Genomic DNA, 14,493 nt, shown 5'->3' with positions numbered 1-14,493 from the left:
ATCTAATCGTCTCTTCTCTCGACGATCGAGGCGCTGTTATTTCGCAAATTACTAAATCAATGCTACCGAATAATATTATCCAGGGCATATAGACAGAATACACACACACGCTCACACACACACACACACACACACATATATATACATACAAGCAAGGTGTGCACATACCTATATACCATACCTAGCGATCACTTAATTCATACATAATGCGGTGCGGATTTTCTCATTCGCATTAACATCTTTCGTATAATTCGGCAAATGGAATTAGAAAATTAATAATGCACACCTTAAGCATTATGTCTATACATATCCGCGGTCTCAGACTGTACAATTTCAATCGAGTCTCAAGACGTAGTCTCGTATTATTTTTTTTTTTTTGGTTATCTACTATTCTTTTGCCGCGGTACGTTAATTCTCATATCTTTCCACGTATTATCCTCTGTTGTGTAAACGGTAGAAAAGTTAGTTTGTTTTTTCGGTTCAATTTACCTGTTTGTTCATTTCTTTTATCCTCAGTCACGATCACAGAACGGACAGCCGAAAATGCGACGAAGAAGAATTGATTCGAGGTGCGAAAATATACAACTGTCTGACAATACCGCGAGAAAGAAAAGGGAAGAAAATGACCGTCTAATGTATTTATAATATGCATGTTCGCGAGGTATCACGTGTATATATATATATGCGAAAAATCCAATCAATCGCGCTAGGGAGGAAAGGAGTAGGTAATATTTGATGACGTGTAACGTTGCTGGTACGTAGATACGTCTTGTATAATGTAAATTTATGAAACCCTTATACCTAGAGAGAGAGAGAGAGAGAGAGAGAGAGAGAGAGAGAGAGAGAGAGAGAGAGAGGAGAGATTCTGCAGGTTGCACGGGATATTTTAGCACGGAATTATAAATGACATTTAAAATATTTAAGGCGGATCTGGTCGACGAGAGTGAGGATATCAGTTCTACGGATGGTAAATATACATCTTCGGTGTAAGGAAAAGGGAAGAAAAAAATAAAAAAAAAAAAAAAGAAATGAAAAAGAAGAAAGGTAGAAAACTGGAGGTTAAAAAACGAAAAAAGGAAGGGAAAAAGGGAGACTCTGTAAGTGGGCGTGGGCAAGTGAAGCGGTTGAGATTGATAGCCGGTGGAATGGTGAACCAACTTACGCCTGACGAAAGACGTCAAGTGTGTTTTTCCCGATAAAATTACCAAATTCCCGCATTTCAACGCTACGGAATATCTCCGAGTGAAGATATAAAATTCGCGTGTAGGTATGCATACCTGTAAAGATATAACATCACGCTTTGCATGAGAAGCGAAGAGTCTGCAGTGCACGTTGAAACGTATCGATAAATCCATTGTTAAAAATGAAGCGTATTGGAAGGAAGGAGAGACTAAATAAAAATGAAGCTGAATTTAAAAAGAAACGAACCACTCGAAAGCGAAGAAACTCGACCTTGCAGATTCATTTTATTTCTCCCGCAGAAAATGAAACGCGTGTAGTTACTCGCTCTTTCATGTTTTGTTGATTTCTCACAAGAAATGATCTGTAAAGCTTCTGTGTTACGGGGAAAGAAATGAGACGGTGACGAAAAAAGGTAATTGTGAGGTGTGGTCCAGGTGTAAAGAAAAAAAAAAAGAACCTCGTTAAACGAAAACTGCTCGAGCGGCGATTATGTTGATGCCGATATTACGTTATGGCTTTTGCAGCCTGCTGCCTCCGAGATTAGGTCTTCAATTAGATCGCAATTGTTGGCCAACTCCGCATGGCAGCTAATTAGGGTTTGGCGTATACCTATAGGTATGAAAATGGACGATGTAGGGCGCGGCGAGCATGAGCGTTTTGATCGTGATCATCGTGAGCGTGCAGAAAAGTAGGTAGCGCGGTTATGCGGAAGAGGAAGAAGAAGAAGAAAAAATAAGGGAGAAATTTTTCCCGGCTTGTTCTTGAAAGTTGATTACGTGATTGATGTTATCTACCGAGTCGTGCGAGTGGGTACATGTAAGTTATGTATATATATTGCTGCAACCTGGGCATTGAGGAAAAATAGGAGAAACTTATTCCATTTAAATAGGGATTTCAAAACTAAATTTATTCCGCTAACCCAAGGATAGCGGTTTTACGACGATCGGGTGATCTATGCCTCTCGGAAATCTGCCGCCGTCGCGTTTCTTATGGACAAAGTTCATCTCTGCATATACGATAGATAAGTTTTACACACAATTGTAGATACGATTTACGGAAATTGAGATTTCCAGTGTTTTGCTAAATTTTCAAATTCAAAGGCATAACCCCGACGGATCGATAAATATATGCCAGCTGTTATCGGGCGTAGCGTGACGTATTTACGTTGAAAAGTTTCGTCCTTTGCACGCGAGACAATTGGAGAAAATAAAATTCTGAGTGCAGGGTGAAAATTCCCTCTAAGTAAACGGTACAACTGAGCTGGGTGGATAATTTAGACCCGTTTCCGTACGCCGGTGGAAATTCAGGGGTTGAAAATTTACGGACGATATTTGATGCGCGCCGCGTGTTTAGACTTTATTAGTTACAGTGCTGCAGAGCCGGTTGCACGGAACAAGGCGTTTATCGGCGCCAATTTCGAAAATCGCACATTTACTCAGCGAGTTTCGCGACAATAATGCAGAAAACTCAACGTCGCGGGTTAACGCAATATCGCGTTATACGACGTAATAAAAACTCAGTTGCAGTTATAGAGGCAGAGTCGAGTTTATTCCCTAATAGTGCGGTAACCCGATAGTGAGAAACCTCAGGGCACGCGATACGTTATCACGATTTGCGATATCGAACACGTCGCGAATTCTTTCCCTCGGTTTTTCTTCGATTTTTTTTACTTACGGTTTCGTCTGATTGGAAACGTTTAATACGCGGGGTACTTCACTATTGAGAATTTACCGAGAGCGTTTCACGTGGGCGTATGAAGCGATCAGCCGTAGTAATGAGCGGTGGTGCTCCGGTTGTTTAATTGAGCGAATGTAGAACGCGGCGCAAAATGAACGAGACAGTTTACGGAGAAATTCAGAACGTAACGCAGTTGGGGATTACCCGGAATCTCTGCTTCAAACGATACACACCAACGCAAGGTGCATGCATAAATAATACACGTTAGGTAGGGTAATTAGATCGTCTTAACGAGTAATGGGCAATTAGTGAATTCGCAACCCTACGCACACACAAGTAATATCGCACGATATACACGCAGCATAATATGCAATACGCGCGTTTCAAGTTTAACGGCCTTTCAAATGACAAACCTGGTTTAACGTACGGGTAATGCGAAATGATGGATTGCCGTTGAACTTTGGCGCCCTGTGGGAACTATTTTTCAGCAATTTCATTTACAATTCTTACAGCTAATCTAAGCTCTGTATTAACACCTAACGTATCTTCGATCTCATGTCCCGTATCCGTACATCGGCCCTTCTGCATAAGCCCTTTCCATATCCTCAGAGTTTCGTCTTATCCGTCTACCGATTGGTTCCAGGTCTGCGTAGCATTTAGGAAATACACGATCTATCGCCGCTGTGGCTTCTTCCTTGGTTACGTTTCTTGCCGCCATCACCGAAGTCATCGCCTTGATCTTGACACATTCCTGAAAGAGGAATCATTTTGTCGAGTTCGAAACTAAGCCGAGTTTACGATGAAAATACTTATTCTCTTGAAATGTATGTATGTACAGCAATGTTCATCAATGGGTTCTCAGTGGTTCAGTACTTTTTTGAAATCAAAACAGGGTCGAGGTTTTTTTAAGCAAAGTTTACGTGACACTGACTAGCAATGCAAAAAAAGAAAGAAAGAAAGATTGTTTCAGTTTTGATTTTAAAAATAGTAACCCACTGAAAACCCATTAATGAACATAACTGTACAACGATTTGCAACACATACTCCGTGGGTTTGGCGTACGTTGAATGGTGAGGCGGAGCCTTCGAACCAAGCACTCATAAAACTACAATGCGTAAGGTTTGCGGCTCTAATTTCCGTGCAGGCAAGGTGATCCAGGTTTTTGAAGTCTAGGTCATTTACACACCAGTCGAACATGTGTATCATCTCATGAGACATAACTCCGCCGACTTGATTTTCCGTTGGTGCTGTGTTTTGGCATACAACTATCTGAAATTAAACGTTCTTTTGTTATAATATTAAGAAACGAATTATTATAAGTTGCCCGTTACTTGTGCAACTTTCCAATGATTAATTAGGGGAACCAAATTTCATTGACTTTTCTTAACACATTGCATACCTGATTTGTTATTGGATCGTATCCTCCGGTTACAGCGTGATCACACACTTCACAAGAAATGTGTCTTCTGATATCGAAGGGGCTGAAAATTTTTACAGTGAGAATCATAAGGATGTCAATAAACTTCTCTTAGCACGGTTAAAGAAAAAGCAGCTTGTTATGTTTGATATCATGAAACAAACTGAGAATTTACTCGCTAATTATATAATCAATTGCGACTGTAAATATTATGTGATAAAACGTAGAATGTAACAGTTTGCAAGTTACCATCCATTGCTTTTGAGGCTAGCCATCATTAGTTTGATCACGGGATCTGAAAAATTACATAACAACCTGAACGATTGATACATTTTGAGAAATAAAATATCCTCATGTACGGTAACAGATTGATCAACGTTAGATTTTTAGTCTGTGTACCATTTCAATCGGCTTAAAAGATGCGTTGAAAGTAAAGAAGCAGGAGAACTTGTGAGGGTTGCATCATACGCTACAGATATGTGTATATACGTACGCTTAACGACGCAGGAGTAAACATTTCGTTCGCATTTCATTTTATCGAGCTCTTCCCTCCCTTCTAATCCCATAATTCGACGAGTCCATGTAGGCTTGTACTTCGCCCCTTTTCTTTCAGGGTACAAATCGTAGCCCCAATTGTCGTTATTTGGTGAGGAATTGCTTTGCGTTGACTGGCTGAACTCAGGTTCTTTGGCCGATGTCGACGAGTCGTTGACTGAAGTCATTATCGAATAAATTGAGATCGGGTAAAAATCAAATGCCCCAAACAATTTCTATACTTATTCATCCAACCGGTCATTAATTCTCAACATGAATTTAAACCGGCGCCAGTCACCTTGTCGTCTCTAACCCTTAAACCAACCAACTTTGTAGGTTATGAGTGCTCATGTGCTACGAACAGCCATAGACGCAATATAAAAATATGAAATACGCACTCGAAGAGAAAACTCGATTCATAACCGAATGACGCTATTGGCCGGGTTCAACGGAAAAACCAATGACGAATCACGCCCTCATGTTCCGTGATTTCATTGGAATCACGTATCTAGATATTTTTGAGTTTATGGTCTTTAGAGTATTTCCCGAATTCGGATTACGTCAAACCTGTGTTTATTGAGTTTGTGTATTCGACGAATTTAACAACGTTCGTACATTCTAATTTTTAACATTTTTGACCGTATAAGAATTTCGACGGATGTTTTAAGGTAAAATCTGGTTACTTACACTCATTGTGTAGCAGTGTGTCAATTTTTTTTAAGGTTATGGGCCAGTCGTAAATTGAATTTTAGCGTTTCTAGGTTCAATATCATGCCTGTACACTCATAATTTCATGATTTATTGACAAATGAAATCACATCTTTCATTGATACAGTTGTTTCGCAGCTACTTGGTATTCGGATCATATTGAGAGAGCAACGATGGCGCATTACAAGGGAGCGGCCAGCGAGGCTGGTCGAGCGATGCAGCTAATGAAGAAGCGAGAGATTGCACAACAGGAGATAGAATTGCGGAAAAAAAAGATAGAAGATGATCTGAAGATCGATAACATAGAGAATAAATTTGCCACTCATTACGACGCCGTAGAGCAGCAATTAAAAACGTCAACAATCGGTCTGGTGACATTGAACGAGATGAAGGCTAAACAGGAGAATATAGTGAAAGAACGCGAGAGAAAATTGGCACAAAAAGAAAGGGAGAAGGAGCAGGAAAAGGAGCGAGCACTGGCAGCTAAGCAGGCGGAAAAGAATAAGCAGAAAAGGCAAATTCAGGCTTTGTCGTTTGACCTAAACGAGGACGAAGATGGAGAAGAGGGATCCGGGGCTGAGTCTGACGCTAAATCCGAGACGTCGGTCGCCTCAAATCAGTCCAAGGGTATTGACGATAAATCGGCAATGCCTCTGCCTAAGAAGATTAAGAAAAATCCTGACGTTGACACGAGTTTTTTGCCGGACAGAGAAAGGGAAGAGGAGGAAAACAGACTGAGAGAAGAACTGCGCCAGGAATGGGCAACCAAACAAAATGTGCTCAAGGAAGAGGAGATCGAAATTACTTTCAGCTATTGGGATGGTTCTGGGCACAGAAGGAGCGTTGTAATGAAGAAAGGTAGAGGTCTTTGATCGCTGTTACGTACTTTTGATTCTAACAAATTTGCCCAAATCACCTTATCGGTTATTATAAATTTATGCATGATTTTGTCACCAAGAAACTTGACTATTCCCATACTAATTAGCATTAGTTTACACTGTATGCAGGTAACTCGATTTATCAGCTGCTTCAACGATGCCTAGAAGTTTTGAGAAGAGAATTTAGCGAGTTAAAGACAGTCATGGCTGACCAGCTGATGTACGTCAAAGAAGATTTGATTTTACCCCACCATTACACATTCTACGATTTTATAGTGACTAAGGTAATCGCATCATTATATTCTTTTCCTTCAAATCACGCGAAACTTTTGTAGAAAAGCTTATAAATTATTTCACTCTACAGGCTAGAGGGAAAAGTGGTCCTCTGTTCACATTCGACGTTCATGACGACGTTAGAATGATGCACGACGCCTCAGTTGAGACGGAAGAATCTCACGCTGGAAAAGTTTTATTGAGGTGATCGGACAATCTACGTTTTTTTTTTTAATATATCGAAGTTTCTAATACTGTGTATATTATTGTATCGTATTAAATTTCTTTTCAGATCGTGGTATGAGAGAAATAAGCACATTTTCCCAGCCAGCAGATGGGAACCGTACGATCCGACGAAAAGTTACGACAAATATACAGTTTCAGATAAAAATAAAAAGAAAGACAAAGTCTGAGGGTCAGACGGACAATGAGCGAGCGATATTGTCCAGTTAGATAAATTGAACACCATCATCACTACTGACTGAAACTTACCAAGGTTACGAAAACTTGAGCGATTTTTGTAACCGTGAACATAACGGAAAAGTTATTTAATAAATAAACAACCAATTCGAGCTACAACGAAGCTGTATAAACGTAATTTATCACGAATAATGAATTTTACAATCAATCGTTTAAATAAACGTTGCGAATTTCTATAATTATCATTTACAACACCAAACGCACAAAAGTTCCGTCGTAAAATCAGTCACATAACTTGGTTTAATTTAAATTAACATAAATCGTTCAAATTCCCGACAGCTTCAAGTCGCATTCTCGTTCTCCTCGTCTTTGATGTTTAGTTCCTCAACGTCGTCGGTCGGATGTTTAAACTGGAAGAGCGGCATCGTCGCTCTGGCTTCCTTGACCAATTCGCTAATCGCCGTCCTCGATATTGTCGGAGATTCGCTGACGTTTGCCGAAGAAATGGAATTTTCCGGAAGCACGTCGGTCCCGGAATTTGAAAATTCGGTAGAAAACCGGGAAACGGAATTGAGAGAACTGCCGGATTCTCGCTCGGCGTAAAACTCGTCGATCAAGCGTCGTATTTCACATTCGGATATCGGATGTATTATCTATTGTTGAGAAGCAGGAATATTCGGTTTAGAATTTCACGCAATTATAGTTGTACGATCAATTTTCCTCGGTGTAATTACTCAGCGCAAAAGGTTCATCGAGTTACGGATTATACCTGAGTACCAGACTCGGCCAAAGTTCGGAGCGAATTGAGGACGGCTTGTTCCTTTACAACGAGTATTTCATCCCGCGTGTAAGCTCGCTGATCTTCCTCGGATTTCCGGTATGATTCGGAGTTAATATTCTTCCAAAAAAAAAAACGACAATACAAATGAAATTGACGAATCTAATTATCGTTGATAATTATGGGTGAAAACGGAACATACCGCGATTTTCTCGGTCAAATTTTTCAGAAGCTCATCCGCCTCCCTGTCTATAGTGTAAGGCGTGAAAGATGCGGTTGTGGAAAAACTGGCAGAAGTGCTTCTCTGATCCTCCTCTTCGTCCGAGCCTTCGACAAGTTCTTCAAGTCGTTTTTTTTCCTCGTCTGTTAAGGCGAGACTTCCCATGGCCCTCGAAGCCAACTGACGATAATGTCGCATCAGGTTTAGTGAGATCATCGGCCTTCGATATTACGAAATTAAAATAAGAAGAAGATAAGAGAAATTTGGCCCTGCAAGCTCACTTCTTTATTTCTTTCGATAAAATCCTCCCTTCGTTTCTCGATGCTTTTCAATTTTTCCTCGAGTTTATCCCTCTTCGATTTCCGTGATTCCTCTTCATCCCCGGAAGATGCAAGATCCTCCAAGTTATCCTCCATTTCCGGTTGATAAATTGGTCGAACCGTGACACCGTCGATTTCTTCGCTTTCTTCATTATTCAAGGAATCGAAAATGCGTTAAACAGTTACAACGAATGAACTGTACAATAATTCATCGACTGCAATTACGCAGTAAATAATTGTCTTTTTCTTCAGTACCAGATATCTGCATAATTTTTTGACTCGTAAAATATTAAATTCGTACCTTCCTGTTGTTCCATATCCGTAGAATTAATAAGTTTGAAAAAATCCTTCGAATTTTCAGCAAGTTTTCCAGTTTCCGGTGCTCTGAGATTTTGAAGCTTTCGTAATTTCTTGCGATTTAAAAGCTGTTCTCGAAAAGTTTCCTCGGCAGCTTTCTATATTGTTTACATTACTTAAATTACAAACTTGTCCTTTTTTCTTTTTCTCTCTTTAGAAATTACAAGAGATCAGGTCCTGCGACAAGTGTTTGATATCTGTCACAGTTAAATCATTAAGTTCCGCCGGTTGCCAGGAGTTACAAACACACATGTATAATAACTGTAGCATCAAACCCGGGATCAATAAAAGAAAAAAGACACATACTGTACGTCCACACACGCGTTATACGCATAAACGCAGGTATACTACGTATAGCGAATTGTACGCATTGATTATATACCTTGACTTTTGCATTAAGTTCATCGATGCAGCCGTCGAGCCGACCGATATTGAAAATTTCCTTTTCAATCGCCGATTCGTTTCTCACGGCGTTCGACCACCGGGAAAGGTCGTCATCGCTAAACAAGGAAATGTCCCAGTTCCCGACACAGTAAAACTGACTTTCGCTCTTAGCCGTTTTCGAATCACCGTCAGTCTCGCGTTTCGCCGCCGAATCCAAGGACTCCTTCAGCTCCGAAACAGTCTCCAGGATGCCGCGGTATTCGATCTGCAATTCCCGCAGCTCGGCAACCGAATCTTCTAGTATCAAACACCGCGTATAGAATTTTTCACAGTCCCAACTTGCATTGGAAAAAACGGTAGAAAAGATCGGAGCTACGAGTCGAACTCGTGAGACAGAGTTATTCGAGTCGATTGAAATTTTGAAGAACCCTATTTCGCGCCCATCGTATTTTCAACCGCAACGTTTGGCAGGACGATGCTACCTCGCTTTGGTCTCCACGATATTTCCTCCTCGTCCTCCTCTTCGTCCCGAATCGCATCCTCGTTCATGACTCGATCCGTTTCCGGCAAGGACGAGTCTTTATCCTCGGAGGAAGTCGTCGACTCGAAAGCGACGATCTCCGTTTCCTCGCCGATCCTCACTTTCGACGGAATTGCAGCCCTCGATGAACGCGAAGGACTAGAATGACCCCATCGAGATCGGGAATTTCCTCGAGCATTTCCTCCACACCTTCGTACTTCCGTGTCCGAGACTGCCGTCCGCTGATCGTCCTCGTCGTCGCTGCTTCCTTCCGTATAGAGCTCTTCTCCGGATATCCAGTGCTCCTCTTCGTCCTGGTGAAATTGAAAAAACAAAAACAAAAAAAAAAAAAAAAGCTAGGAATAACTGGTTCCGTTTGTTTTTCATATTTTCTCCTCCTCGAGGTTATCATTATTATTCAAAATATTAATAATATTCGAAGAAATCAAAGATTATTACACGTGTACTGCTGTTTTAATGGAAGCGATGAAGCTTACATCAGCGTTATATTTATCTTATACCCTTTAGTGGCATTTCTGTATCAATGTTCACATATTTGCCCTTTGGACGATCACCCTCCACTAGGGTTGATAATTATATCATATCGCATGTACGCGCGAATGTTGTTAATTTTCCAGCAACAATTGTGGAAAAACCGATTGTGAAATTGACTCGATTATCCGTGGGTGAAAACATTTTTCGTGTGTTTTCGTATCGTTTCGTAAAGAGAAGAAAATTCGCGAAATTTTTTTTATTTTTTCTCTCACGTTATACGTCATAAGTTTATCCTCTGAAAGTAGCGAATATGACCCTTCCTCACCTCTCTTTTGAGTCTTTCGATCTGAATCTGCGTCACAGCCGAAGACGGGCAGAACCGATGTCTTATCGAGCTGGGGCTTTCCTGCAGAGAGTCGTTGGACATGTCGTAGGTATTTACCTGTAAGATAACACAGATGTACGAAAATTATGTAACGTCGTTGAGTAAAACGATGGGCGGGGATACGTCTATAATACAGGCCAAGTGTATTATATACACTTTGCTATTATTACGTAGAATACACGATACGTAAACCGAAGTGGCCTGTACGTGTAACGCGGAGTTACGTGGACGTAGTTATAATGGATCAGATCGCGAATTATAATAACAGCAAAAGGAGTACGAGGTAAAAGAATGAAAATGACGGAGAAAAAATTTTTTTTTTTGAAAAACAACATAAACGTTTCAAAAAAGCAAAATATAATATCCATCACGTTCATTCTCGAGGTTTGCAAATTCTCGCAATTTTCAGTACATTATTATGTACATATGTATGTCTGTTTTTGTATACAATATACTTATTATTATCCACGTCATATGCATATTTCAACCTTGGTCGCTATTGCCAAATGTCATACTTTAATTTTAGCATTATATGTATACCTAGCGCTCGAAAGTAGCTCGGAAAATTTCAATTCGTTATATCAACGAATTCAGTCGGATTACAGATATCGTGAGTAATTTATATCGTATAATAATATATATTATATACGCGGTTACGGTGGTCCTTGGAGATACAGACGTCTATTTCTCACCGCATGAAATTTTTAACCGTAATTAATTGAATACATACAGACAGGAATATATGATTATGTTGGTAAAACCGGTATAATTGTATAATTATACTTGTAATTATAGTAGTCCACGCGCGTGGAAGAAAACCAACGTATTGCCGATTCGCTATTAGCAACGCGTTGTTTGACGAAGAAAACACAAAAAACAACCAATTGGAGTCACTCGGTTGAACAAATACAGCGAACGCGCTTCTGAAATCTTACCGTACGATATTATATCGTATACATGTATATATATATACACACACACACACACACACACACGGATGCACGCGTGCATTACAAGTGTTACCTATGCGTCACGTCAAATCTGTATGCAATTACGCGTCGCGTTTCTTTCTCTATAATAAAAAATATTCAAACAAGAAATCTGATGAAAACCGCAGCACGATAGAAAAAACAACTAACGAAACAAAGGAAATTTGTGCACACAATAAAAAGATTATACACATATAGAATCGTATTAATATGTATAAAACACGTGATGATATAAGTAGTTATGTATAAAATAAAATAAATCTTCTGTACAGATCGTAAAGATTTTCAACGTATATAATAAACAAAGAAAAATGGGAAATTTATTTATTTTTTCTTCCTTTTATGAATAATCTTTTAATCTGCAGAACAAGGAAACGAGGAAGAATTAACTCACCAGCTTATCTTCATCAGAGTGTAGATATATTTTAATTACGTATAAGAAGGGAACGAAAAAAATGTGTTTCAAAAGTTTCTCCGCGTTCCAGACAAGACGTCAGAGCCTCCGTCCCCAGCCGAGGAATCGCGGTGAATAAGAATACTATATGTATAGTATAAATAAAACAGCTAGCGCACTGGAAGATGAGACAGCGACACTGCGTTTGCGATGGTGTTTGTGGATCATCCACTTCGTCGTCTCCACACACGTGGCGCGGGAAGAATTTTACAGCTCGGTCACTTTTCCGGCCTGAATTATACCGCGCGCCGTGCTTGCAGGCGATCACATGAGGCTTTTACACATCGTCGTTGCAATATATGCGAAGAATCCTACTTACCGACTGGTCCTTTGATTCTAGGAGAAACCCACTTACCGACTGATCTTTTGATTCTGCGCGAAACGCTTGATATCCATTTACGTATGTGCGTACATGCGCACATGCAAATACGTATAATGATGCGTAAAATAAATGTGTCCCTTGCGCACGTACGGTGGACTCTTCGTAACTTCCTGCATTCGGGGCGGAGCTTTTCCGCAACGCGAAGCGAAGTAACGCGGAGTCCTCTATAGATCCACCTTTTATCGATCATGCAATGTCTAATTTGTTGGGTTTTTTTTTCTGGTGCACAATTACACGGTTGTTCAATTACTCATAACTAGCGTTGGCAATTTAACGACTGCCTGTTTTTGTACCAAAGTTTAAACAAAGTTTATCAGATTTATTTAAACTCAGCATTACGTTGTTATTTACGTACGCATGAATATAATTTTTTTTTTTCAAGATTTCAAGGTACACATTTGCCGCATTCGTAATGAGCGACAGTACATGTAGCTTTAATTAGATTAAACACGTATAACTGTACTTTGTCACGGAAAAAGTTGTGCATGTATATTTAATGGCTGTTAATCTGGATATTTCAATCGTTGGTATAAGTAAATACGATGATTTGAAACGGATAGTCGCGGACCAGAATTCCGTTTTCAACAAATTGTTGTAACGAGAGTGGAAAGAAACTGAATATAAAAAATTGCTGATATTTACAGAGACAGAGATTTGACTGACTTGGGGTCCATGTAGGTGATGTTTTCGGGAAAATGATCCATGATAATAAATTTTTTCTCGTTTGGCTGATTGAGAGTGTCTAAAAAACCGAACCAGTAGATTACCAGCCCGGGTCCAAATCTGTTCCAGTAACTTAGAAATTGTTCTTTTATGTACTTTTTGTGGACATCCTCGTTTCCAAAGAGGGCCTTAGATTCTATCCAATTTATCACAAAACCGTTCACTGCCACTGGCACTTCTAGCTTGATGTCAGGGGTTTTATCATAACCACGTAAGCGGAGGTGATCCTCGTTGAGGAAGGCAATGTTACGCTCTGATACGTAGTTCTGTAACTTCACTTCGTACTCTTGTCCTATGGAACTGAAAATAAATATCAACAGTTTCGTGAAGATTTTTTGTAAGTTCTTTTTCTTAATATTCAGAAGGAAAGCCATCGACTCACTGCTTGACTGCATCTGAAATGGGACCGTACTGATCGTCGTAGATGATGCACTGAAAATATAAAGAGAAATACTAGCGTATAAATTTATAAATTTAGACTGCATTGGGAATTAGTTGCTGAATTTGGGGACAAGATAACGATATTACCAAGTAAATTTCATAAGCAAGATCTTTGTCTTCGATGAGCGTTGTGTCTCGCAAGAGTTTGGTGATTTCGGATCTAGAAGCTGAAAAGCAGTGGAAACAGTGTAAAATTAACAGACGAAAACCGAACTTATGTTTCTGTGAATTTTTGAGGAAAATATATCATACTGGTTAGCTTGTTTTGTTCGCAATGATTTTCCAATATAATCCTGGCAAGCAGCGCTGGGGACAATCCAGTCTCTTCTGACATTCGAACTAAGACTCCGATCGACTCTCCGTTACTTATGGCCTCGGTATATCTTTGGATTCAATAAATTGATGTAAATCACATGTCGCAGAGGGCTGATTGTCGAATTTCATAAACAGGAATTTGATGTTTGGGCTATATGTTCTGATGCTCACCTTTCATAATATTCAGTGCCTTGACTGCACAGTTTAGCGTGACTAAATTTCATTCGCCGTCTTATTTCAAGAGCCAAAATACTGCTCAGAGTATCTGGAGGGATGCTGGAAAATATATAACAATGTGATACGGTTGTTGGAAAAAAAGAATAAGGCTAAGATCGTACTTACTGTGGGAACGTCTCTCTCAACATCTTATCACAATCTTTCGACATACCCTTAAACTGTTTGATACTCGTCATTATGTTTTCGTAAATTTCTTGCTTCATTTTTAATATCAATTTAAGTTCAGCACGTAGACACTTGTCAATTGTTTATAATGCAGCCGCCATGACATAACAGACTCACGGAGCGTTACGCCGTCGATAAAACGGTTCATTAGACGTCCCTTAAGAAAACTCCAAAAAGTGTAGCGTTAGAAAAAATCTATATTATCGACTGAGGGTGCGTTCCGAAATTTGTTAGTTCCG

The 14,493-nt window shown here is 39.8% G+C and overlaps 3 protein-coding genes across 11 annotated transcripts in view; 1 reads left to right on the top strand and 2 right to left on the bottom strand.

Moving 5' to 3' along the window:
- Positions 1 to 3,312: 3,312 nt before the first annotated feature.
- On the bottom strand, positions 3,313 to 5,245 carry LOC124303841 (mitochondrial inner membrane protease ATP23 homolog). The gene is made up of 6 exons (XM_046761578.1): positions 5,209 to 5,245; positions 4,770 to 4,988; positions 4,526 to 4,571; positions 4,259 to 4,340; positions 3,904 to 4,128; positions 3,313 to 3,610 (listed from the first exon to the last, which is right to left on the bottom strand). Exons 1-6 carry the CDS (start codon positions 5,228 to 5,230, stop codon positions 3,413 to 3,415), a joined length of 792 nt encoding a protein of 263 aa, XP_046617534.1. The 5' UTR covers positions 5,231 to 5,245; the 3' UTR covers positions 3,313 to 3,412.
- Positions 5,246 to 5,323: 78 nt separating this feature from the next.
- On the top strand, positions 5,324 to 7,328 carry LOC124303839 (protein FAM50 homolog). 2 transcript variants are annotated; one of them, XM_046761568.1, is made up of 5 exons: positions 5,324 to 5,478; positions 5,657 to 6,376; positions 6,526 to 6,680; positions 6,761 to 6,873; positions 6,962 to 7,328. In XM_046761568.1, exons 2-5 carry the CDS (start codon positions 5,692 to 5,694, stop codon positions 7,080 to 7,082), a joined length of 1,074 nt encoding a protein of 357 aa, XP_046617524.1. In that variant the 5' UTR covers positions 5,324 to 5,478; positions 5,657 to 5,691; the 3' UTR covers positions 7,083 to 7,328. The 2 variants fall into 2 exon arrangements, with proteins under 2 accessions (XP_046617524.1, XP_046617523.1); XM_046761567.1 differs by having other exon boundaries at positions 5,646 to 6,376.
- LOC124303840 (CDAN1-interacting nuclease 1) overlaps positions 7,203 to 14,493 on the bottom strand; it is a 47,446-nt gene continuing 40,155 nt past the window's right edge. The window contains exons 1-10 of one of the 8 annotated variants that reach the window (XM_046761575.1): positions 14,195 to 14,402; positions 14,024 to 14,128; positions 13,790 to 13,920; positions 13,625 to 13,704; positions 13,479 to 13,549; positions 11,932 to 13,396; positions 10,489 to 10,605; positions 8,070 to 9,982; positions 7,859 to 7,987; positions 7,203 to 7,742 (exon numbers count right to left, since the gene is read on the bottom strand). In XM_046761575.1, coding sequence (XP_046617531.1) covers positions 13,012 to 13,396; positions 13,479 to 13,549; positions 13,625 to 13,704; positions 13,790 to 13,920; positions 14,024 to 14,128; positions 14,195 to 14,292 — 870 coding nt within the window. In that variant the 5' untranslated portion in view covers positions 14,293 to 14,402 and the 3' untranslated portion in view covers positions 7,203 to 7,742; positions 7,859 to 7,987; positions 8,070 to 9,982; positions 10,489 to 10,605; positions 11,932 to 13,011. Of the gene's footprint in view, positions 9,983 to 10,488; positions 10,606 to 11,931; positions 13,397 to 13,478; positions 13,550 to 13,624; positions 13,705 to 13,789; positions 13,921 to 14,023; positions 14,129 to 14,194; positions 14,403 to 14,493 lie in introns of those variants that run through there. The other 7 variants (XM_046761574.1, XM_046761571.1, XM_046761573.1 and 4 more) reach the window with 7 other exon arrangements.

This window comes from Neodiprion virginianus, chromosome 4 (assembly GCF_021901495.1).
Source record: "Neodiprion virginianus isolate iyNeoVirg1 chromosome 4, iyNeoVirg1.1, whole genome shotgun sequence".
Taxonomy (NCBI): domain Eukaryota; kingdom Metazoa; phylum Arthropoda; class Insecta; order Hymenoptera; family Diprionidae; genus Neodiprion; species Neodiprion virginianus.
The sequence above is the reverse complement of the archived record's forward strand: the minus strand, read 5'-3'. Positions and strand labels throughout refer to the sequence as shown.

Coding starts and splice junctions, on each gene's coding strand:
- LOC124303841 (XM_046761578.1), bottom strand. CDS start 5,230: ATGAATCGAGTTTTCTCTTCGA. Junction 4,572..4,769: donor TTACTCCTGCGTCGTTAAGC/GTACGTATATAC, acceptor GTAATTTTTCAG/ATCCCGTGATCAAACTAATG. Junction 3,611..3,903: donor ACGTACGCCAAACCCACGGA/GTATGTGTTGCA, acceptor TTCCTCTTTCAG/GAATGTGTCAAGATCAAGGC.
- LOC124303839 (XM_046761568.1), top strand. CDS start 5,692: ATGGCGCATTACAAGGGAGCGGCCAGCGAGGCTGGTCGAGCGATGCAG. Junction 6,377..6,525: donor GAGCGTTGTAATGAAGAAAG/GTAGAGGTCTTT, acceptor CACTGTATGCAG/GTAACTCGATTTATCAGCTG. Junction 6,874..6,961: donor GCTGGAAAAGTTTTATTGAG/GTGATCGGACAA, acceptor ATTTCTTTTCAG/ATCGTGGTATGAGAGAAATA.